General features: G+C 47.3%; 1 protein-coding gene across 39 annotated transcripts in view; it reads right to left on the bottom strand.

Moving 5' to 3' along the window:
* LOC138916668 (liprin-alpha-1-like) overlaps positions 1-24516 on the bottom strand; it is a 102205-nt gene that overhangs the window by 12001 nt on the left and 65688 nt on the right. For 18 of the 39 annotated variants that reach the window (XR_011423964.1, XR_011423965.1, XM_070229751.1 and 15 more), the window contains 9 exons: positions 21533-21684; positions 20373-20545; positions 19886-19979; positions 13758-13839; positions 13450-13650; positions 11760-11822; positions 11233-11259; positions 6175-6350; positions 5992-6089 (listed from right to left, as the gene is read on the bottom strand). Coding sequence is in view for 28 of the 39 variants with exons in the window: in XM_070229751.1 (XP_070085852.1) it covers positions 5992-6089; positions 6175-6350; positions 11233-11259; positions 11760-11822; positions 13450-13650; positions 13758-13839; positions 19886-19979; positions 20373-20545; positions 21533-21684 (1066 nt within the window). In the remaining 11 variants the exon portion in view is untranslated. Of the gene's footprint in view, positions 1-5991; positions 6090-6174; positions 6351-9871; positions 9981-10565; positions 10721-11174; positions 11260-11759; positions 11823-13449; positions 13651-13757; positions 13840-19885; positions 19980-20372; positions 20546-21532; positions 21685-24516 lie in introns of those variants that run through there. The other 21 variants (XR_011423969.1, XR_011423966.1, XM_070229774.1 and 18 more) reach the window with 7 other exon arrangements.

The following is a 24516-nucleotide window of genomic DNA, read 5'->3' on the forward strand; positions in this document are numbered from 1 at the left end:
TTCATAGATACATATAGAATGCTTCATCCAAAAACAGCAGAATACACATTCTTCTCAAGCGTGCATGGAACATTCTCAAGGATAGACCATAGGTTGGGAAACAAGGCAAGCCTCTACAAATTTAAAAAAATTGAAATAATAACGAGCATCTTCTCTGATCATAATGTTATAAGGCTAGAAATTAATTACAAGGAAGAAGCTGAGAAAGGCACAAGGATGTGGAGACTAAACAATACGCTATTGAACAAGCAATGGATCATGGAAGAAATTAAAGAAGAAATCCAAAAATACCTGGAGACAAATGAAAATGATAGCATGCTATACCAACTCATATGGGATGCAGTAAAAGCTCTATTAAGAGGAAAATTCATCGCCATTCAGGGACATCTTAACAAACCAGAAAATCAGCAATCTTAAACTACACCTAACTGAATTAGAGAAAGAAGAACAAACAAAGCCAAAAGTCAGCAGAAGGAGAGAAATAATAAAAATCAGAGCAGAAATAAATGGTATTGAAACAAAAAAGGCAGTAGAAAGGATTAATGAAACAAAGAGCTTGTTCTTTGAGAAGGTAAATAAAATTGACAAACTCCTAGCCAGACTTACAAAGAAAAAAAGAGAGAAAGCTCAAATAAACAAAATCAGAAATGAAAGAGGAGAAATAACAACAGACTCCACAGAAATACAATGGATTATAAGAGAATACTACGCAAAAACTATATGCCAGCAAAATGGATAACCTACAGGAAATGGATAAATTCTTGGACTCCTACAATCTCCCAAAGCTCACTCAAGAAGGAGGAGACAATCTGAACAGACCAGTCACAAGCAAAGAGACTGAAACAGCCATCAAAAGCACCCAAAGAATAAACCCCCAGGACCAGATGGCTTTCCTGGGGAATTTTACCAAACTTTCAGAGAGGATTTAATACCTATCCTTTTCAAGCTATTCCAAAAAATTAGGGAGGATGGAACACTTCCTAACACATTCTATGAGGCCAACATCATGCTGATACCAAAGCCTGACAAGGACAGCACGAAAAAGAACTACAGGCCAATATCGCTGATGAACACAGATGCAAAAATTCTCAACAAAATTTTGGCAACCAGAATACAGTAATTCATCAAAAGGATCCTACATCATGATCAGGTGGGATTCATACCAGGGACACAGGGATGGTTCAGCATCCGCAAATCAATCAATGTGATACACCACATCAACAAACTGAGGAATAAAAACCACATGATCATCTCAATAGATGCAGAGAAAGCATTTGACAAGATCCAACAGCCATTTATGACAAAAACTCAACAAAATGGGGATAGACGGGAACTACCTCAACACAATAAAGGCCATAGATGACAAACCCACAGCCAACATCGTACTCAATGGGCAAAAACTGAGCACCATCCCCCTGAGAACCGGAACGAGACAAGGATGCCCTCTATCACCACTCTTATTCAGCATAGTACTGGAGGTCCTGGCCAGAGCAATCAGGCAAGAAAAAGGAATAAAAGGAATCCAAATAGGGGCGGAAGAAGTGAAACTCTCGCTATTTGCAGACGACGTGATCTTATACATAGAAAACCCCAAAGAATCCATTGGAAAACTTTTAGAAGTAATCAACAACTACAGCAAAGTAGCAGGATATAAAATCAATTTACATAAATCAGTAGCATTTCTATACTCTAATAACAAACTAACAGAAAAAGAACTCAAGAACACAATACCATTCATAATCGCAACAAAAAGAAGAACATACCTCAGGGTGAATTTAACTAAGGAAGTGAAAGACCTATACAATGAAAATTACAAGGCTTTTCTGAAAGAAATGGATGACAACATAAAGAGATGGAAAGACATTCCATGCACATGGATTGGAAGAATAAACACAGTTAAAATATCCACTCTACCTAAAGCAATCTACAGATTCAACGCCATCCCAATCAGAATCCCAATGACATCTTTACAGAAATAGAACAAAGAATCCTAAAATTCATATGGGACAACAAAAGACCCTGAATTGCTAAAGCAATCCTGAGAAAGAAGAACAAAGCTGGAGGCATCACAATCCCTGACTTCAAAACATACCACAAAGCTACAGTAATCAAAACAGCATGGTACTGGTACAAAAACAGGTGCACAGATCCATGGAACAGAACTGAAAGCGCAGAAATAAAACCACACATCTATGGACAGCTAATCTTCGACAAAGGAGCTGAGGGCCTACAATGGAGAAAAGAAAGTCTCTTCAACAAACGGCGCTGGGAAAACTGGAAAGCCACATGTAAAAGAATGAAAATTGGACCATTCTTTTTCACCATTCACCAAAATGAACTCAAAATGGATCAAAGACCTAAAGGTAAGACCTGAAACCATAAGGCTTCTAGAAGAAAATATAGGAAGTACACTCTTTGACATCAGTATTAAAGGGATCTTTTCGGACACCATGTCTTCTCAGAGAAGGGAAACAACAGAAAGAATAAACAAATGGGACTTCATCAGACGAAAGCGCTTCTTCAAGGCAAGGGAAAACAGGAGTGAAACAAAAAAACAACCCACTAACTGGGAAAAAACATTTCCAAGTAATACATCTGACAAAGGCTTAATATCCATAACAGATGAAGAACTCACACAACTCAACAACAAAAAATTAAACAACCCGATCAAAAAATGGACAGGAGACATGAACAGACATTTCTCCCAAGAAGATATACGGATGGCCAATAGGCACATGAAAAGACACTCATCATCGCTGATCATCAGGGAAGTGCAAATCAAAACTACACTAAGATATTACCTTACACCCATTAGAGTGACAAAAATAACTGAAACAAATAGTAATAAATGTTGGAGAGGTTGTGGAGAAAAAGGAACCCTCATACACTGCTGGCGGGAATGCAAACTGGTGCAGCCACTATGGAAAACAGTATGGAGATTCCTCAAAAAATTAAAAATAGAACTACCATACGATCCAGCCATCCCACTACTGGGTATCTATCCAAAGAGCTTGAAGTCAGCAATTCCAAAAGTCCTATGCACCCCAATGTTCACTGCAGCATTATTTACAATAGCCAAGACATGGAAGCAACCTAAGTGCCCATCAACAGATGACTGGATAAAGAAGATGTGGTACATATATACAATGGAATACTACTCAGCCGTAAAAAAGAACAAAATCGTCCCATTTGCAACAACATGGATGGACCTTGAGGGAATTATGTTAAGTGAAATAAGCCAGATAGACAAGACAATCTCTGTGTGACTCCACTCCTATGAGGAATTTAAACCTGTGGGCAAAGAGAACAGATTAGTGGCTACCAGGGGAAGGGGGGGTGGGGGGTGGGCACAAAGGGTGAAGGGTTGCACCTACAACACGACTGACAGACGATAATACATAACTGAAATTTCACAAGATTGTAACCTATCATTAACTCAATAAAAATTTTTTTAAAAAATAAAATAAAGTAAAAAATCTCACAACATGAAAAAAAAATACCCAGGAATAAATTTAATAGGGGGAGGGTGAAAGGGGTGATTAAGCACACGTGTGTGGTGATGGCTTGTAATTAGTCTTTGGGTGGTGAACATGATGGAATCTACATAGAATTTGAAACATGCTATGATGTACATCTGAAAGTTATATAATGTTATAATCAAATGTTACTGCGATAAAAAAATAAAAAATAAAAAGATCTATACAAGGAAAACTATAAGACATCACTGAAAGAAATCAATAATGACAAAAGAAATGGGAAGATATCCCATGCACATGGATTTGGAAGAATAAGCATAGTTAAAATGTCCATTCTAGGGGCCGGCCCGGTGGTGCAGCGGTTAAGTGCGCACGTTCTCCTTCTCAGCAGCCCGGGCTCCACCGGTTCGGATCCTGGGTGCGGACGGGGCACTGCTTGGCAAAAGCTATGCTGTGGAAGGCGTCCCACATACAAAGTAGAGGAAGATGGGCATAGATGTTAGCTCAGGGCCAGTCTTTCTCAGCAAAAAGAAGAGGATTGGCAGTAGTTAGCTCAGGGCTGATCTTCCTAAAAGAAAAAAAAAAGTCCATTCTACCTAAAGCAATCTATAGATTCAATGGAATCCCAATCAGAATCCCAATGACATTCTTCATAGAACAAAGAATCTTAAAATTCACATGGGTCAACAAAAGACCCTGAATAGCCAAAGCAATCCTGAGAAAGAACAACAAAGCTGGAGCATCACAGTGCCTGACTTCAAAACGTACTACAGACCCATAGTGATCAAAACAGCATGGTACTGGTACAAAAACAGGCACACAGATCAATGGAAGAGAACCGAAAGCCCAGAAATAAAACCACACATCTACAGACAGCTAATCTTCGGCAAAGGAGCTAAGAATATACAATGGAGAAAGGAAAGCCTCTTCAATAAATGGTGCTGGGAAAACTGGATAGCCACATGCAAAACAACGAAAGTAGACCACTACCTTTCTCCATACACAAAAATAGACTCAAAATGGACCAGAGACTTGAAGGTAAGAGCTGAAACCATAAAACTTCTGGAAGAAAATACAGGCAGTCCATTCTTTGACATCACACTTAAAAGGATCTTACTGAATACCATGTCTACCCAGACAAGGAAAACAAAAGGAAAAAAGAAACAAGTGGGACTTCATCAGACTAAAGAGCTTCTGGAAGTCAAAGGAAATCAAGATTAAAATGAAAAAACAACCCACCAAATGGGAGAAAATATTTGCAAATCATATATCCGACAAGGAGTTAATCTCCATAATATAGAAACAACTCACACAAATGAACAACAAAAAAAACAAACAACCCAATCAAAAAGTAGGCAGAGGATACGAACAGACATTTTTCCAAAGAAGATAGCTGGATGGCCAATAGGCACATGAAAAGATGCTCAACATCACTAATCATCAGGGAAATGCAAATCAAAACTACATTTAGGGGCCGGGGCCGTGGCCGAGTGGTTAAGTTCGCATGCCCCGCTTTAGAGGCCCAGGGTTTCGCTGGTTCAGATCCTGGGTGGAGATATGGCACCGCTCATCAAGCCATGCTGAGGTGGTACCCCACATAGCACAGACAGAAGGACGTGCAACTGGAGGATACAACTATGTACCGGCAGGCTTTGGGAAGAAGAAGAAGGGGAAAAAAGAAAAAAAAGATTGGCAACAGATGTTAGCTCAGGTGCCCGTCTTTAAAAAAAAAACCTAAAAAGCAAAAAACTACACTTAGATATCTTACACCCATTAGAATGGCTATAATCACCAAGACAAAAAACAACAAGCGTTGGAGAGGTTGTAGAGAAAAGGGAACCCTCATCCACTGCTGGTGGGAATGCAAACTGGTGCAGCCACTGCAGAAAACAGTACGGAGATTTCTCAAAAAATTAAAAATAGAAATTCCATACAACCCAGCTAACCCACTACTGGGTATTTATCAAAAAAAACTGAAATCCACAATTCAAAGAGACTTATGTACCCCATGTTCATGGCAGCATTATTCACAATAGCCAAGATGTGGAAGCAGCCCAAGTGCCCATCGACGGATGATTGGATAAAGAGTATGGGGTATATAAATACACAATGGAATACTACTCAGCCATAAAAAAAAAGATGTAATCGTCCCATTCGCAACCACATGGATGGACCTTGAGGGCATCCTGTGAAGCGAAATAAGCCAAATGGAGAAAGACAAACACTGGATGATTTCACTCCTATGTAGAAGATAATCAAACTTACGGACAAAGAGAACAATTTAGTGGTTACAAGGGGCAAGGGGTGTGGAAGGTGGCCACAAGGGGCGAAGCGGCACACTCACATGGTGTCTGACAAATATTAATGTACAACTGAAATTTCACAATGCTATAAACTATTATGACCACAATAAAAAAAATATTTTTTTTAATTTAAAGAAACTAGGAAATCACTTAGGCTGCTAATAGACTGGGAAGCAGAAATACGCTAAATCAATTAAACGTAATGTACTAGCCTTTTATTTCATTCTGGCTTTCTTCTCTTTTTCTTTCCAGTTCTTTTCGGTCATAATTCAGCCTTCGCAGGCACATAATTCCACACTGGAAGCTCTTTCTATTTACAAAAAAAAACAAAATTACAGATGGAAACAGTCAAAAGCCTCCTAGCCAACGAGCAGGAACTGTGTGCAACGACTGACCTGTGGAAGCTGTCCGCCATCTTCAGCTGCCCGCGCAGGTCCTTCTTGGTGAGATAGGCCAGCATGCGCGCGTCCACCAGGCACTCCATGAAGTAGCTGCGGTATTGCGGGAGGCCCAGGCTGGGCAGCCACTCGTTCCCGATCCAATCATGGTTCATGTCCCCGTAGGCGAGCGTCTGCTTTCAACAAGCAAGTACGATCAGTTCAGGAAAAAGAACACCCAAGAGGTCACAAGGGCAGTTTAAATAATCTTTAAACTGGATTTTTAACCTATTACATATCCTTAAAGCTTAAATGAATGACAACACTGTTCTTTATCATTTCAAAATAATTTGATCTCCTATGTACCTTTTAAATTTGTCAGTAGAATTTTAACAGAAGGTATTATACCACTGAAAACCTATGACTCATTCGTGTTTATAAATTTAACCTATTTCCCCAACCACAATAAAAATGTAGCTGATAACACATGATCTTTCTGAAGTAATTTTTGTGTATAATACTATAACAACAAAGAATGATCACGACTCATGAACAAGTTTGAAGGATCAATCCAACTGTACACAAAAATATCTGTGGCTGGTTTTAATTTTAACACTTTGTTTTCCAAATTTCCTCAACAAAAAATCTGTTAATTTCAAAATCCGTGTAAAAAGTGAACTGAAGGGGCCGGCCCCGTGGCTGAGTGGTTACGTTGGCGCACTCCGCTTCAGCAGCCCAGGGTTTCACCGGTTTGCATCCTGGGCCTGGATATGACACTGCTCATCAAGCCATGTTGAGGTGGCGTCCCACATGCCCCAACTAGAAGGACCCACAACTAAAAACATACAATTACATACCAGGGGACTTTGGGGAGAAAAAGGAAAAATAAAATCTTAAAAAAAAAGTGAACCGAAAAATAGTTTTAAAAGAAGAGAGAAGCAAGACAACAACTGACAGAACTGAAAGGAGAAACAGAAAAATCCACAGTCACAGTCACAAGACCTCAACCCTCCTCTGACTCAGTCACTGATTGAACAAAGAAGCCAAAACAGGCAGACAGACCCCCTCAGTAAGGATCCAGAAGCCTTAAACAACACTATTGACCAGCTTGACCTAAGTGACGTTTCGTGGAACACCCCACCCAATAATAGCAGAATACGTTCATTTCAAGTGCGTATGGGATTCTCCAAGACAAATCTCAACAGATCTAAAGGGACTGAAATCATACAAACTATGTTCTCTGACCTCAACAGAATTAAATTAGAAATCAATAATAAAAAGATATCTAGAAAATTCTCAAGTATTTGGAAATTAGCATACGGCTAAATAACCCACGTGCCAAAGAAGAAAACAAGAGAAATGGGAAAATATTTCTAACTGAATGAAAGTGAAACACAATCTATTCAAAAATTGTAGGACATGGCTAAAGCAGTGTCTTGAGGGAAATTTATAGTATTAAACACTTATGTCGTAAATGAAGGAAGGTCTCAAAACAACAATGTAAGATTCTACCTTAAAAAACTTGAAAAAGAAGAACAAATGAAATCCACAGCAAGCAGAAGGAAGAAAATAAAAGAGCAGAAATCAATGAAACAGAAACAAGAAAAATAAAACTATGAAACTAAAATCTGGTTCTTCATAAAGATCAGTAAAATTGACTAAGCCCTAGACAGAGTGACTAAGAAAAAAGAAAAGACGTACATTACCAATATCAAGAATGAAAGAGGGGACACACTATAGGACATAGACACTGAAAGGGAAAACTGTGAACAACTGTAAGCAACTTAGATAAAATGGGCAAAAGACATCATCTATGAGAGCAACTCATAAGAAAGAGATAAGTTGTATCTTATCAGGACTCAAATTTGCAGTTATAAACTTTCTCTCACATACACATAAAATCTTTACCTTAAATGTCTTCACTGGTGAATCTTACCAAATATTTATGGAAAAAATAACAATTCTACACTATTATTCCAAAAAAATGGAGAAGAAATGCCTAACTCATCCTATGAAGCCAGCACTATCCTGATACCAAAACCAGACAAAGACATTACAAGAAAACTACAGACCAGTATCTCTCATAGACACAGATGCAAAATTCCTCGACAAAATATGAGCAAATTAAATCAATAATAAATTAAAAGAATAAGCTATCACGACAAGTGAGGTTCATCCTACGAACATAAGGTTGGGTCAACACTTGAAAAATCAATGACATTCATCCTATCAATGGATTCAAAAGAAATACCACTATATCATCTCAAAAGATGCAGAAAAGGCATTTGACAAAATTCACCATTCATTTATGGAAATCTCAGCAATCTAGCAATGGAAGAAAACGGCCTCAACCTGATAAGGGGCATCTACAGCAAACACAGGGCTGACATCACACTTAACGGTGAAAGACAATGTATTCTTCCTGAGATCAGGAACAAAGGGTCTGCTCTCACTAATTTTATTCAGCGCTGCGGTGGAACTCCAAGCCACGGTAACAAGGCAAGAAAAAGAAATCAAAAGCATAGGAATTGGAAAAAAAAAACCTGTCTTTATTTGCAGATGACCTGATTAGCAACATAGAAAATGCACCTACAAACTGGCTGTGAGAACTACAGTGAGCTTAGCAAAGCGGCAGGACACAAGGCCAGGACACAAACACGAGCTGTGCTTCTAAATACTAGAAGTGAACTGGAAACTGAAATTTACAAAATGCCATTCACAATGTCATCAAAGTCATGAAATCCTTAGGGATAAATCTAACAGAACACAGCCAAGCTTTGTACAATGAAAAATAAGCACACACATTATATGTATCTACAGACATATCCAAAAAAGGCACTCGCTGCCCCTCTGTCCGAGACCAGCTGCGCCCGCAGGCCTTCTGCAGTCCCATCACGGAATCCCTGGACACAGTCCCTCTCAACTACCACCGTGCTGTGCCTTGAAAACACGGCCTCTGGTCTAATTTATCACTTACACCAACCAAGCTGGAAGAAATGACTCACACTCCAACAAGAATGCTCAAATTCGAACAGAAAAAAACATTTTCACTATTTTCTCTAAGCAACCATGAGTGGGAAAAACATCAAACATTTTCGGGAAATCATCACACTGTCATGTTTTTCACTCTTTCAAACCTTACTCTCATCTCATATGCCTGAGACTTACGCATGAGCATCTGGTCTCATTTCCTTGCCTGTGATTACGTATTCTTAAATGGGCACACAACGCAAAGATTTCTAAATAAGAGAATTCCATGGAAGCGGAACCCTCCTCCTTTTTGTTTACTCATCATACACTCTAGTCACACTTCTTAAGTGGTCAGCGTCAGATAACATAGGTCAGCGACTGAGGATCAGGCCCAGTCCAGGGAGCCCTCCATCTCCCGGGCCGCCATCAGAGCCTTCTGAAAAAGCCCTTGACACGGATCTCCAGCATCGGACAACACCTGGGCCAGAAGAGGCAGCCACTGCCCAGGGCCTGCTAATCCACCACTGAAATAATCACAAACACACTTCTGTGATCTCTGTAAACTGTGAGGGCCAGCGGCAGGGACTGTGGCTGTCCCGCTCACTCCTGTGTCTGCAGCAAGCAGCACAGCCTCCCACAGACAGCCCACATGTGCCACTTGCTAAATGAAGGCACCCACGGCTCTCACCACACCTTGATGCTTTCTTCCCGAGGGCCCGAGGAAACCTTGAACGTCCTCTCGGCTTCAGAGCTGGCCACGAGGTAAGGGCACAGGAGAGGAACACTGTGTGACCGCGGCCCTCAGCAGACCGGGCGGCCTCACAGAGCCCAGGAAGCCTCTTCACTCCTCTCATCTGGGGGAGGCGACAGCGAGAGCAGCTCTTGCTTACTAGGAACACTGAGTGTTGGCTAACTCTGCTGCCGCGGGCACAGCTCACCCGTGTTTGTATTTCTACTGCAGAGAGCAAACATTCCGCTTATTTAATTTATACCTCGTGCCCCGGACACAGGGAATTTCCTACTCAAGTGCTGACAAAGTTCTGCTTCCTAGTGTGAAATACACCGACATTTAAGTAATTACGAAATGCACCCTTTTTAATTCACTGATGGTCATCAGTGGCCTTGTAAAGAGGTAGCTGACCAGGTTAAATCATTAATGAGGATATTTATCTGGCGTAGCAGCACAGAAGGCCCAAATCAGGAGCAGAGGGCTCACACCATCATATTATAGCTTCTCTCTTCTTTTGTTACAAAGAGAGAGAGAATTGGCTTTATGTTGGGAATACAAACAGAGGGAAACTGGCATTTCAACCAACAACTTGTACTCAGGAAAATTCTGATTTGAAACTATCCTGATTCTTTTCAGACATACAACGATCCCGTGAGGACCCTGAGCGCTCTGCCCTCAGCAAGAGCCTCTGGAGACGCCGCCTGCTCACACCGCGCGGCTGTGCGGGTCCCTCTAAAGTGCGGCATGTCACACAGCAACGCTGGTGGGGTCACAGGCAGGGACACCGCTGTGTTAGTCGAGCTGTCTCAGAGGAAGGCTGCAAGACACGTGTGGCAGCTTTTTGTGAGCTGAAGAGCTGGGGAGCTGAAAACGGAAAAGTACATTAAGCAAGAAGAGGCTTAATTTCTGAGAATTCCATTAGTAAGAAAGCCTTTTGATCAGCACTTAGTAAAACACCAACACGAAGACCCGGACGTGACGTCTCCACAGCAACTCCTGTGCTGGAAAGTTCTCAGAATTCAGTTTTCCCACCGGCAGACCTTGCGGTTAAGTTACCCAAGCGGGTACTTAAATCCGCAATGTCAGGAGCCGCCGAAGCCCCAGGACCGCGTCCAGGAGCCGGTCCGCTACACAGAGCCGTCTACGCTAACCAGAACTGACACCACGGCCCCACGGAAGAGAGGTTCAAAATTGTCCATGAGACGTGCTCTTTAACTCTACGCTCTGCTTCCGCCTAATGCTTTCAAATCGTTAACAATATCCTGAAAAAGTTAAGATGTTAAAAATGTCAAGAAAAGTAAATTACGAGTTTTCATACGCCAATTCTTTTTGTTGCTGTACATATAGTGAAGAATATAGTATAGAAAGTCTCCAACCTGAGCCCAGCTTCCCTCCTCATCCTCCTGATGTTACGTGGTTAGGAATGAAAAGAACACAGCTGTTAGTATCGGTGAGCTTAGTAAGGCAAGCAGATCAACTTCAGAAGGTGCAGCGAGACGGAGGGGAAAGTTCGAGAAATCAAGGTATCATGCAAAACGCATGCAAAACAACAATCCCAGCTTCTCATGCAGGAGCCGAGGCCCCCCCGGCAAGCACACTCAGTGAGGGAGAAAATGGGCCAGACCCTCAAAATGGAGTGTTCGGCCGAGGCCTCTCCCTAAAGGAGGTGTGAATTCAACCTACTCTAAAGAGAGAGGGCCTACCAATGTAAAGTTCCTGGAAAAATCGAAAATAAGACAAAATACGGATCCTATTTTATACATTTGACTAATACCTAGCGGAAATACTTATCAGGAACAACTGAGTGTAAAATGACCTTTCTGTTTCCCACAAAAAGGCCGGGAATGGTGCCGCTTGTAAGTGGGGTGCCCTGGGAGGAGGACAGGCTCGGGGCGGGACTGACCGTTTGTGGCGAGGCCGCGAGTGTTTCCATCTCCTCATGCGTTAACCAGACATTTCCTGTGGTCTACGGTGACCCAGGGACCACCACATCCAGGGCGAGGGAAGCAGTGACAGAGAGGAAGGTGGCAGACACGTGAGCCACGGGCACACAGGAGGAGCAGGGGAGGCGAGGCCCGTCTCCCCCTCTTCTCATTTGAGATGCCCACGTAGAAAAGGAGAGAACATCGACCAGCTCGCCCTTCTTAAAGAGTGACCACACCTAATTAATGCTGTGTGGTCAGCCACACGAGAAGAGCCCATGATTCCTAGAGCTGGATCTGCCCTGCTCACCCCCTGAGGTATGTGAAATATAAAGAGAAGAAAATACATTTTGCGCCTCTCAAAGTGTGAGTAATTCTCCAGTGCCCATCAACCCGCCCCATGGGAAAGGGCCTCAGCCCAGGAAGCCCACGCAGCCGAGCTCCGGACTGGGGGAGACGGCTCGGGGCAGGCGCTCCCAGGATGGGGCCTCTCGGCCTGCACAACCTCGCCGGGGGGCTCAAGAGGCAGGGAGCAGGACTGAGTGTGTCCAAAAGAAGGCCCAATCGCAACTGTACCGGAACACCGGCCCCACGTCCTGTCCCCGTCACTGCAGCCGCGGACAGCCAGGCCCCGCGGCTCTCAACGCAGAGCTTCCCGGGGGACGGGCTCTTCACCACTGGCCGTTAACCTCAGCTCGCAGGACGCGAGCTTTCTCAAGACAGTTGATAAAAACTTGGGGAAAACCACCCCAGCGCCTTCACTTGTAGAAAGGCCACTCTCATGTGAAATGATGGGGGAACAGGGACCAGATCGGATACTGCGACAAAACTTTCCACTGGGAGAAGAGCTGTCTGTGCGACAGGTGAGAACACAGGCTGATTGTCGCTACCACAACTCTTTACTAAGAGACAAAATCAAACAAACAAACAAAAAAGGCTCTTAACACTTTTTGTGCAAAGGAACCGAGGCCTGAATCGGGCCCTGACCTGCTACTCAGAGAAGCATGCCTGTGAGGCTCTTGGTTTCTTAATCAGGGTTTTTCTCTCGAGAGTAAACCAAAAGCTAAAAGCAGAGAGTGGGCACTGGGCCAATGAAAAGAGTCTGCACTTTAGAAATGAGGCGTCGGCCTGCCCTTATCTCCCAGTAACCGCTAATGTTTTCATTAGATTAGTTTTTAACGTTTCAAACAGGAGGACCCTCTTTAAGGACGTTCGAGGTCTCCCCACGGGGAGCAAACCGGATGAGCACAGGTAATGCCTGGTGCGTGAGCACACGCAGGCTAATGGACTGCTCAGAACCCTGAGCTCCCAGGGCCCTCAGTGCCAAAAATGGAAGCACCGAGGGGCCCAACGTCACATTAGAGTAAAACACTGCTTATAGCGCAACTGGGGATCGAGGCTTTTTTCCCTTCACTTTTGATGAATTTATGTTTAAATTTGTGATCGCTACTGTTGTTTTCAGAAACTCCTACTTCTATGTTACAATGCAGCCACTGAAGCCAGGCTGTTAAAAAAAGCATTCAATAAAGTATTTTTAACCACTCAGTTTTCACCCGTTAGAAGCTGTGACGTTTCTGCAGGCTGAAATTTTAAACCGGAGCCCTGGGTGTGTTTACGAAGACTTGGAGAAGCAACGTCAGGAGGGGATAAACTGCTTTCAGGGAGACGCACCGTTCTTGACGTAGGAGGGGCTGACGGACTCGTGAGGGACGTGATCGCCTGAATGGCCAGCCTCAGCTTCAGCCTGTGCAGAGGGTTGCTGATGCCGATCTTGCGCTGGATCTCCGTGTCTGACAGGGTGGACATGATAGCCCCACTTTTCACGTTGGCTCGGCAGGCGGCCACATACCAGGCTGGCAACCCAACCCAGAGCTAGAGACAGGAAATGTTAAGGCCAGAAGGTTATGCACAGTGTGTGAAATGGATTAACACGTTCACATGAGTCACATACTTGATCCAGGATCGAAAGACGACTATACCTCCAGCCAGACGCCAACAGTTGGCCCATCCCATTGTGCAAAAGGTAAACCTTGTCTCCGGGCTTCCTCGAGCAACTCATGCCTACAAATAACCAGACAGTCACAGTGAAAGACTCGATCACACGCATACAGGAAGCAAGTTAGCAGAGTACTCGCTCTATACACTTTCACAAGCATAGTAGCACATATCTCATTATTTTCCTTTAATCTTCTAAACCATCCACTTAACGGTAGTTTGGTACATGTCAGGAAGAACTCCTGAACAATGAAATGCTGACGGACTCGACAAGGTTCTCTGTAGAATCATCTCCTCGCAGAATTAAAGAATTATTACCCACTTTAAAAAAACCCAGCAGAGCCTTTGTATCCAAGCTAGGACATTCAAGCGAAAACATACTCGCTCTTCTCTTTCTAAACGATGAGGGAAAATATGGAGAAAGAGGAAACTAGACCGGGTCTGAACAGAGAAGCCTGCCTCTGTGGGAGCTTCACAAACGTTCAGCGTTCACACCACCAACACCGAGAACAATGTGGATTTTTAACACTAGGAATGGTCTACTGTAGCAAGCAAGTAGTGGACTGGATTTTGGCTGTTTCTCTTCCACGTTGCTAGTTAGCTAACTAGGTACTTGCTAAATTCAGACATTGGGTCATTTCTGTGGTTTAACCCACAGGCTTCAAATCCAGAAAATTTCAACCCGGACAGTTTCTACCAGGACCCCAGACGGAGTGTGAGCCTAAGATGCCCTGCGCTGACAGCTACCGTGGGGCAGGAGGCAGGGAGGAGTCCCAGGGCCCTCGTGAGATCAGAAATATTCTGTAGGCCTGATTTTCAAATAGGCGAACTGGAACTTTACCACATTACCATCTTTGCAAATGATTCTGTCTACTGGGAACATGGCTATGTAAGAGAGAACAAAGAAGCTTCACGAATCTTATCTTACTGCTTTGTGCTGTTTACCTCCAAGCCTTTCTAAGACACCCTATTACTTTGACAGGGAGAGCCTCGGAGAGGAGACGGGGCTGCTCACCGCACGTGCCCCGACACCCCAAGTCATTTTCCATAATCATTTCTACAGAACACGTCGTCGAATCTTTTACTTCTAAAGATACATAACAGCTCTTCAACATATTGAAATGCTATTAGACTTTTCTTAAGACTATGAAGTCTACGGACAATTAAAGCTCAAAACGTTTCACACAGGATCTCAAGTAAGTGTTCCTTAAGTCACCCTTAGGCTTCTGGGGAATAACAGATATTGTAACTATCCAGGATAATTCGACCAGAGGATGCAACAAATATCTTAATAGCTCAAGTAGAGTTAACAAGGGGCAAACTTCTCTAGTTCAAATAAGCAAAGCTACTCATAAATAAAAAAGCAGCCAAGTCCACTGGAACTGCCGTCCCCCTGACACAGGAGGCCAATGCTGGACGGAGGGGGGAGGAGGGCCTCGCTGGGCGGGACCGACCGCCAGTGTGCTGAATTAAGTGCCACTTTGTGTTTCCTGGGGACAAGTTCTCCTCAAGGACAGTGGCTCTATCTTATGTAAACATGTCTGTGAGCCATAGGAGCCATACGAGCAAGACAAACACCTCCTCGGCAGACAGAGCAGGGAAAGACCTGAACCCTGACAGCACGGTCAAGGCCCAAGTCCTGCCCGCCTGGCCCAGCGGAGGGGCGGGGATGGCACTGGTGCCGGGCCAACAGGGCTTTCCGATCCCCACACTCTGAAGTGAACTAAACAGGTACTGAGTCCGGGGCACTTGGCAGAGAGTTCGTTTTTCATATGAAACAGACACTCACTGTACACAGGAACATAGGGTTAAAAATAGTCTGGTAATTCCATCATCTGGGGACTGGTGCACACCCTTCTGACTTCACCTGCAATGGTCGTTGGCTTTTATCAACAGCTTTCTCTAGTATGGATTACTTCTGGGTTTCACAGTGCAGGCCCAGCGCCCTGCTGAAAGGGCGATAAGGCAATGGAGGGAGAACGATGCATCTCTTAGATGCCGCCGAGAGAGACGCGAGAAGTGAGCGCGAGGGCAGAGGAGACCCCAGCTGGGCGGCCGGCCCAGGTCTCTGTCTGCTTCCAGCTCCCTCCCCTATCAGGCTAGTTGGTGACCTTGAAGACCCCACACGGAGCCAGATCCCTGCGTTATCACCCCAGGCAGGAACACCAGCACCCCCTTCTTCTCTGGGGGTGACTGTTCTGTCACGTGAAGAAGGCCCCTGCCCGTGGGAGAGGAGAGGGCAGCGCCCCTGGAAGCTGTGCAGGGTAGGGCGAGCACAGGATGCGGAGACCAGACTGGAGACGCCGGGGCCAGTGCCTCTCCTGCCCTCTCTGGAGCTCGGTTTCTCGAACAAATACGCTCCCTTCTTGCTCGGTCTAGGAACTGCCTTTCCCTGCTGGCCACTGAGAACGGCCTCAGGCAGACGGCCGCTCTCCTTCGTTTGAGACTACTCATCAGAGCACTTTCTAAGAATCAACAGAACCACCCGTGTGGTTCGACATCACCGCAACCAGAGATCACCACGAAGGCTGCTGAGTCCTCGCGACAGCTAACCGCCAGGGCACGAGGTCGTCTTCTACTGGCCCTTCGCTCCAAGGCCTGAAACCCGAGAGATCGAAGGCGGCGGGCCTCTCAAGTGCCGTGCGTTTCTCTGCATCCTAAGTCTACCCGAGGCACCCACCTCTGTTCTGCAGAGGCTGAGGCAGAAGCTGATATCCTGGGGCAATGAGGTGTATTCTGTGTGCCCAGATTCTACGGCCCCAAACCACTGTCCAGAGCAAACAGAAAACTCGTCTGGTTTCTGTTGTTACGTATTTCCCTCCTCTGCTTGGAGATACTGCAATCTCTGTCATCGCTTTGTCCACCCTTAGGATCTGCGATCTCCGTTTACAGAGAGCTACTCAAGAAACAAGGGCGGGGCTGCCGTCCCTGCGGAGTAAAGGGACGAGCGCTGGGCCCGCGATAGTCAGCCAGCAACTCGCGGCTGCTTGGCTGGGACTTGACCTCCTCCCTCGAAGATCATTCTAGACCCCAAGGGCGATTTTTTAAATACCTCTATACCAGGAAACTGATGTGCCATGCTTCCCAGCCTTAACATTAGAGTCAGAGGAGAAAGACATTCAGAAATATGCTAAATCCCCTGGGGAACAGGCACACGGATGAGACAAAGGTCATGTAACCCGTGAGTGACGGCGTGTGTTTTATAACTAGGACAGGACACGATGATGAAGTTATCTTTCATAACGAGAAGCGGTGTGGGCTTTGCTGACCAGACCCCAGATAAGGTGTACCATCCAAGTGACACACGCACCTCGTTTCTCTGAGGCTGACACGTTCAGTACCATGGCACCTTGCACCAACACCTGCTGGGCTCATGTCACAAACACGGCTCTACGGCCCACGCAAAGCACTACTCCCGCCATGGGGTGCAGCTCGCTGTCAGAGGCTGGGGGTGGGGGCGGCCAGGGTGAGGGGACCCGGGACAGCTCTCAGCAAAGCAGCACGACTCTCCCGGAACCTCAGTTCAGAGCCTGAGGCTGGTGACTGCCAACGCCACAGGCTGTAACACACGCTCAGCACAGCACACCCTCCGCCTCAACTTACCCTGCGACCACACTAGAGTCAACCAGGGAGAAACGGGAAAGAGAGCATTAGAACACCAGGTTACTTAAGGCGACGGAGTTCAGACAGCACCAGGGACACCCGGCAACGCTGTGGGAGCACCGCCAAGCGGACGAACACAGTGATGTCTGATTTCACGCCAGCGGTACCCTCCACGGATTCATTAAGCATGTCCAGCACCGAATGCGCCCACCACTCTCTTTTATGTACCTTAGACAAAACCTCAAAGTCAGCTCTCCACCGAAGTCACCAGGTTCTTGAAAACTCTCTAAAAGTGGATGTGTTTGGCTGTGTGACTTTGGCAGCTAAAGGCACACTTTTGAGGTAATAAAAAGAAATATTTCTGAGGACCGTATTTTGATTCTTACCTCTATAATGCCATAAACATAAAACTGTATTCCAATAATACTTTTTCCGGATAACTCAAACATTTTCCCACAAGTATAAATAAAGCATTTTTCCTAAAGTCAATTTTATTTCTGGTTAACTGACAGAACTAAAATTACCCACTGTAGTCAGACAAATAACCTCCATACTTTGAATTTTTCCCTAGTAACTTACTAGTACATCCTAGAACTTGCCGTGCACGACCACAGAGTTCAGAGAACGGCCTGCCCCTGGACAGTTACAGCTATGGTGACACAGAAGTGCAGAGCCAATGCCATCACGGGGAACCCGGAGCTCCAGAGAAACCTGCCTACCACCCACCACCACACACGCTCCCCACGCAGCGGGAAACGGAGTCACGTGCCGGGACAAACAATAAAGGCTGTCTCCACACAGCCAAGTGCTCAAGCATACCTCCTGCGAATTACAAAATAAATTTAGAAAACAAGGGTGACCCAAACTTGGGCCAATTTGAATAGTTTGTGACCCTACAGGAACCATGAACTTCCGGGGACGAGGACCGAGGCGCACTGCCACAAACCTTACGGATTTTATTCCAGCATGTGCAAGCGTGTGCACTAGAACACGTCAGCAAAATCTAACGGACACATTTTTCCTGGCATGGCTCCAGGAGGCAAAAGGCCTGGCTGGGATACGTTTCACAAAGGCAAATGGCAATTACCCAAGTTACTTTAAAACATTTTTATACAGTTCAAAGACAGCAACGTTCAAAGCACGTTTTGCTTTCAATGGTGTCTGCGGATTTCCATTCACGGGGACCTGAAAGACTGAGTATTCCTAGGGCATGGTGAGCAATAACAGAAACAACGGCACTTCGCCTGAAATAAGACCAGCAGTGGGCCAGTCAAGAAGATTAGTACGATTCTGAGAAGAGAACGAAAACGAGGCAGGGTTCACAAAAGGGAACCCAACCGGCAACTCTACAGCTAAAGGCACGTGGCCTCTAGGGGAGAGGGTCCCCGGGCCCCAGCGTGGTCCTCGGGGCGCACTGCAGGCCCGGGTGCCACACCAATGAGGCTGTCTCAGGGTACTTGAGTGGCCAGACGACCTTTCCTATCGTCAGACTGACCACAGAACCTACCAATCGTCAGCCTGTCGCAAGGACCAGCTTTGCCATCTGACCACTGGCTCTCGCCCGTCTTCCCCATTCTCAAGGTCAGCGCTTCCCTCTGGGACTGCTAACTGCCCCTTCTGTCATAGAGGGTGGTTCAGTTTCAGTTTTCAGTCGCCAGTTCACTGGGATACTGTCTCTCCCTACCTCGTTCATCTACTTAATTCTGGTTGACATACGGTCAACCAACACACAACCTGCTCCCGATCAGAACGAAGCCAGAGAAACACGCACACACTATTCCTCCATGCCCCTACCCCGGGGCATCGCAGCGTCTCAGCACCTTTGCAGAAAATGATCACCCTGCTATCACCTATTTTCAGAGTCAAGACAAATCAGAATCAAAATTTAATAAACAGACCACAAAATCACGAGTCTATTGAAGATAAAAATACAAAATCTACCGGAGGAGGAAAAAAGGGGCAACACAGTGAATATTTCCTGACAGATCATAGCCCGCACGGCAAACTCTGGATGCTGGTGATCAAGTCGGAGCGGTGGCTGCAATTACACACTCAGTTCTCCCTATTTTAGGATGGCTGGCACTGTTGCCAGTGCTTTACGTGTGTTTATGTAGCGACAGATGTGTGTCTAACACTCACAAAGCCGTGTGAGGCGTGTACCGCTGCACTCCCATCTTAGAGGAGGAAACCGGGAATGCAGCAAGGCTAAGCGGCCCCTCCCCCCAGAGCTGACGCACTGGAGCCGGACTCGGGGCCCCACGCCTGGCGGGGAGCCCTCCTCGTCAGACAGCTCTCCGGGGGACGGGAGCCTCCCCTGAGTCCTCTCCCCCTTCCTGAGCAGAGGCTCTCAGCCCCCCAGGAAGCACAGTCTGTTAAAAGCTTTAGGTTAACCTTTCAGAAGGTAATATAGACACATAAATAGATACTACATTTATTAAATAAACGTTAGTTAAAAATCAGGCACAACTGAGAAGTGTTCAGTGAGATGGACGAATAACGAAAAGCTTACTTTTTTTGAAGTTTCCGGTTTTTCTCCGCCTGTCCTCCTAGTTTGCTGAGTCCCAAGGCATCCTGAGCTGAGTTTTCGGTCTCCGAAACGCCAGCTGTGAGGGCCCAGCGGTTGAAACAGCGAGAGAAATCAACACGGCCGCATTAGGTGAGTTCAGAAACAGGTGGAAGAGCACTTGCAGGCAAAGAACACCTCTAAAGGCTAAGTTTCTGACTAGGCAACCAAGGCACGAGAATGCTCGAGAGACAGTGAGCCCTTTCTGTCTGGGACGCCAGGTTGTTCAGGGCCAAAGAACGTCCACCGTGGCTCTCTGGGTCGCATGTGTCCCAGAGAAAACATACGCCTCCTGAGCTTTCACTCCCTGAGAACGCCCAGCGTCTTCGACAGACCGCCCGTGGGAACAACCGGGGGCACACAGTAGGCACACACACGGCAGGCCCCCCGCCTCCATCCTAAGGGTTAAGAATGTTTGCTGGAAGCCACCCACCTTGTCCTAATGACTCCTTGCCGGCATGTCCAGGTCGGCCCTTTTCTTTCTTGCCAAACAGGCGGCCGATGGAGGACTTGATGCCCTTCTTCTTGGGGGCTTTGTGGAGCGAGTCCTGGCCACTATTACTACTGCTGGGGTTGCTCACGGGGCCGTCCTGTGAGCCTGTGGAGCTTTGGGGACAGAAAACGATCTTTAATGAGCGCCCTCGTCCCAACACAACGTTCCATTCACAGGCACTAGAACACTCCACGCTTTTAATACTTGCTCTTCCAACTACACGAGCATTCCAAGTCTCCTCCAGGCATGTCTCCTTCGCAAAATGCATCGCGTGTAGAAACGAAGGCTCCCAGCCATCCCACCACGGAGAACCGTTTCTGAGGAGCTGAGGCTCTGAGCCAGAGCTCTCCTTCTGAGAAGGCTTCCAGTCCGAACCATGGAAGGCAGAGAGCACCATGAGCCCACCTGAGGGCCGCCCCTCGGCTGTGAAGATGCTCTCCCAACTGGAGGCCTGACCCCAGCGCCCCAGCAACCTCCCCAGTGCCACCGTCCCTGCCGCGAAACAAGAGCCACAGGGCCTACTGCAGAGGCGGCGAGGATGGACACCTGCACCCGCCACCGAGGGCTGCCAGGGGGGGACAAAAGCACAGCCCGTGGTAGTTTGACATAGGAGCACACTAGTCACCCACTGGCTCTCATGGTCCCTGTGGGGAGGCGCTTGGAGCGCTGGGGACGAGGTGGGGCTCTCCACAGCTCAGAGGCAGAGAGCGCATCCGAGCGGCGGGACACGGACGGTCCTGCAGAGCAACGCTCAGAACATGCCACATGCTTAGCAAATGCTCCACAAGAAGAGAAAGTTCTCACAAGAGTCAATTTGCAGACTCTGAAGAAATGAAGGCTTTCTAAGATTGCTGCTATCACTGAACTCTCTTTCTAAACTCACGTCGCCCAAACAGACAGCATCTTCTGCTGGGCTCACCTGAGCTCCCAGGGCAGCCCGAGGGCATCATCTAAATCAACTCAACTCAATTAACCAGTATTTCTTTAAAGTCATCATTCTGACTTTTTTCCCCAAGAAGGGAGCAATGGATTTCTGAAAGCTGAGCATGGGAAGGCGGTCTGTTTGGAGCCGGGCTAGGGTGGGACGCTGCCCTCCTTACTTCCGTAAGTCCCTGAGGTCCTCGTGGCCGACCGTGTGCAGTGCCCCTTTGTGCAGCCTGTCCAGCCGAAGGGACCGCGGGGAGGGCGGGGGCGAGGTTTCACATTTTATTGTCGTCTTGTCGTCTCGTACCTCTTCTAGGGAGGCTGGCAACTGAGGGGTTGAGACCAGTGTAAAATTAGTGAACAACACACTGTGACCAAAAAAACCCCACAACACATAGGCTTTAAATTATAACCATAAACTTATGTGGAAATCCACGAGCTATGCTTTCTGCTGAGTACAACCAGCCTCGTTCTAGCCCAACGCCACGTTAAAGGACCGTCTTACTTATCAGGAGCAGGAGCACAGAGCAGAGCCCGACTCCTGGCCTACGAGCACCAGAACGAGCGTAGAGACCCGGGCAGGACACACGGGCACTCCTCCTCCTGAGCCTCCTCGCAGCCCGAGGGCCCGCCCGCCCTAGGATCCTAGGCCACCACGAGGACAGCCACTGAAGGGCACCGAGATCTGAACCACGCCCAAAACCTCGTCCTCACACAGCACGCACGGCACTCACTGTCCCTGATGAGGAGCTGAAGATGAACGTGTTTATCTCCTGATGCATTCAGAAGAAACACCAGAGAGGGCAGAAACCTCTTGGGTAAACTGTCCAGAACTTTTTGTTTTGGGAGAAAAAGAGAAATAGCTTGTACCATGATCCACTATCATTTTGAGTAGTGATGCACCTTCCTGGACTCTGTAACAAGTGGAAAAGCAAAAAGGGATCTAACTCCTGCATCCCAGACACGCCTGTCTGTCTCATACGTCTCAGCGTGCAGAACAGATGCTATAAACTGAGGTCTTTCTACGCGGTTTAAAAGCAATTTGTTTAAGCCGGCTCAAAGCAGTCCTGGCCTTCCACTGGAAGATCCTCTCCTTCAGACTGCCAGTTTTCCCGGGTCGGGGAACGTGAGGACAGGAAGGAGGCGGTGGGGAAAACGTTAACTCCGGCAGGTCTTACTGATCCATGTGGCTCCGTGGTGAAGGCAGGGCTGGAGTCCTCAAAACGTGCGTGGCAGGCGTTTGTACAAACAGCAAGACCTGAGCAGCCAACTTGGGCTTTTTTAATGCGACTGTGTAGAGTGTCGCTCCACTGCAGCCCCACAGCGGCTCAGTGACAACCAAGGGGCTTAGTGCAAAACGGAGTCGAACTCATTTAAGATAGAACCTTAAGCCGTAGCTGGATAGATTCCGCATGCTCTCCTGATTTCAAATTACAATCTGCAGACAACCAAAGGCTACGACGGCTAGAAACTATCAATACGAAACTGAAACAGGGAGAGATTTCAAACTGAGGTTAAAACAATCACCTATAAAAAACAAAAAAGAACAGGACAGGGAGCAGTCCACGGGACTGAGTTCACTGTCCTCAGCGGAGACAGAGCTCAGGAGGAGCGGCCCGCCCTGGCCGGTGGCTGCTCCCGTTGCGCCCCCGTGGTGAGGGGCCCTGCCCAGCCCGGGGCCCGCCAGGCTGGGGCCTGCACGCTCTTTCAGAGCTGACTGGAACGAAGCTCCCCGACAGCTGGGGGGTCACGGCGGCGTAGGCCAGGGACGCTGAGGAGGAGGACAGTGCGTGGCCCACGCCGCCCGTGTCTGCACCATGCCTGCACTCCTGCCTTTCATCCTCACCACAGCCCCACAGCAAGGCCCTCGAAGGAGCCAGCCAGCCAGCCCACAGTGCCGTGAGCAACAGGGTCAGGCTGTCCTGCCTGGACGTCAATCAACACGCTCCTTCCTTCCCTGAGAAAGCCTTCCCACCGAGGGAAACACGGATGCGAGTCGGCGGGACTGAGGGCGTGCTGTGCGCCGCGGGGCCGGTTATAAGCTCTCAGCTCCTTGCAGATCGTGCACGGACGGGCACCGTCTGCGGCCACCCCGAGGAGCGCGCTTCTGTCGTTGTCTTCACTTAAACAGGAGGGCAAACCAAGGCGCAGAGAGGGCGAGCAGCACACCCGGGTCACAAATCATCACTGACAGCGGGGACTTGAGCCTGCGTTTCGCTGAATCGCCACGGTGCTCTGCGCAGCGGAGGGCTCCCACGGCTGCCACCCAGCTCATGTGCTCTAAGCGCTGCGGTCAGAGGACAGCTGCCCGAGCATCCGAAGGGCGGCCTACCAGCGCAGGATCAGGCAGCTTCTGGGTCGGGGTGCAGGCTAGGCACATGGCGTGAAGGTTAGGAGGAAGGCATTCTGGTCAACAGATCTGCTCCCCAGTGCGTGCACGTCCTCCAAGAACAGGGAAGCCCGATTCACGACTATCTATAAGGAGAAGAGGCCCGCTGGCCCCCGCTGTCAGGGACGAGTGAGGAGGTGAGAGAATCTGCAGAGAAGTCAGGCCGTGGGGGAAGCGACTCAGTGTCCTGGTTTTGAAATCAGACCAGTCCACACTGCAGCGTTCCCTAACTGTGTGCCCCTAGGCACAGCACGTGGCCTCTCTGAGCCTCCGTTCCACATCTGTCCATGGGGATAACGACAGTAACCTGCATCTCACCGGAAGTCCATGAGGACAAGAGAGCAGACTCGTAGAGCACTCAGCACAGGGCCTGGCATACAATAAGAGCTCATGACAGCTAGCTATGTTTTTTTTTTTTTTTGAGGAAGATTAGCCCTGAGCTAACTACTGCCAATCTTCCTATTTTTGCTGAGGAAGACTGGCCCTGAGCTCACATCCGTGCCCATCTTGCTCTACTTTATATGTGGGACACCTCCCACAGTATGACTTTCGCAAAGGGGCGCCAGGTCCACACCCGGGATCCGAACCGGCGAACCCCGGGCTGCCGAGGAGCAGAACATGCGAACTTAAGTGCCGCGCCACCAGGCCGGCCCTTCTAGCTATGCTTATTAAAATTAGTTTTTCCCCAAACTAAAATCTGTGGCTCTGCTTCAGTAATTTCTCATTGAAAAAATACTATAGCCATTATAAATAAGCATGCAACGATGAGAA

This window comes from Equus caballus, chromosome 12 (genome assembly GCF_041296265.1).
Source record: "Equus caballus isolate H_3958 breed thoroughbred chromosome 12, TB-T2T, whole genome shotgun sequence".
NCBI lineage: Eukaryota > Metazoa > Chordata > Mammalia > Perissodactyla > Equidae > Equus > Equus caballus.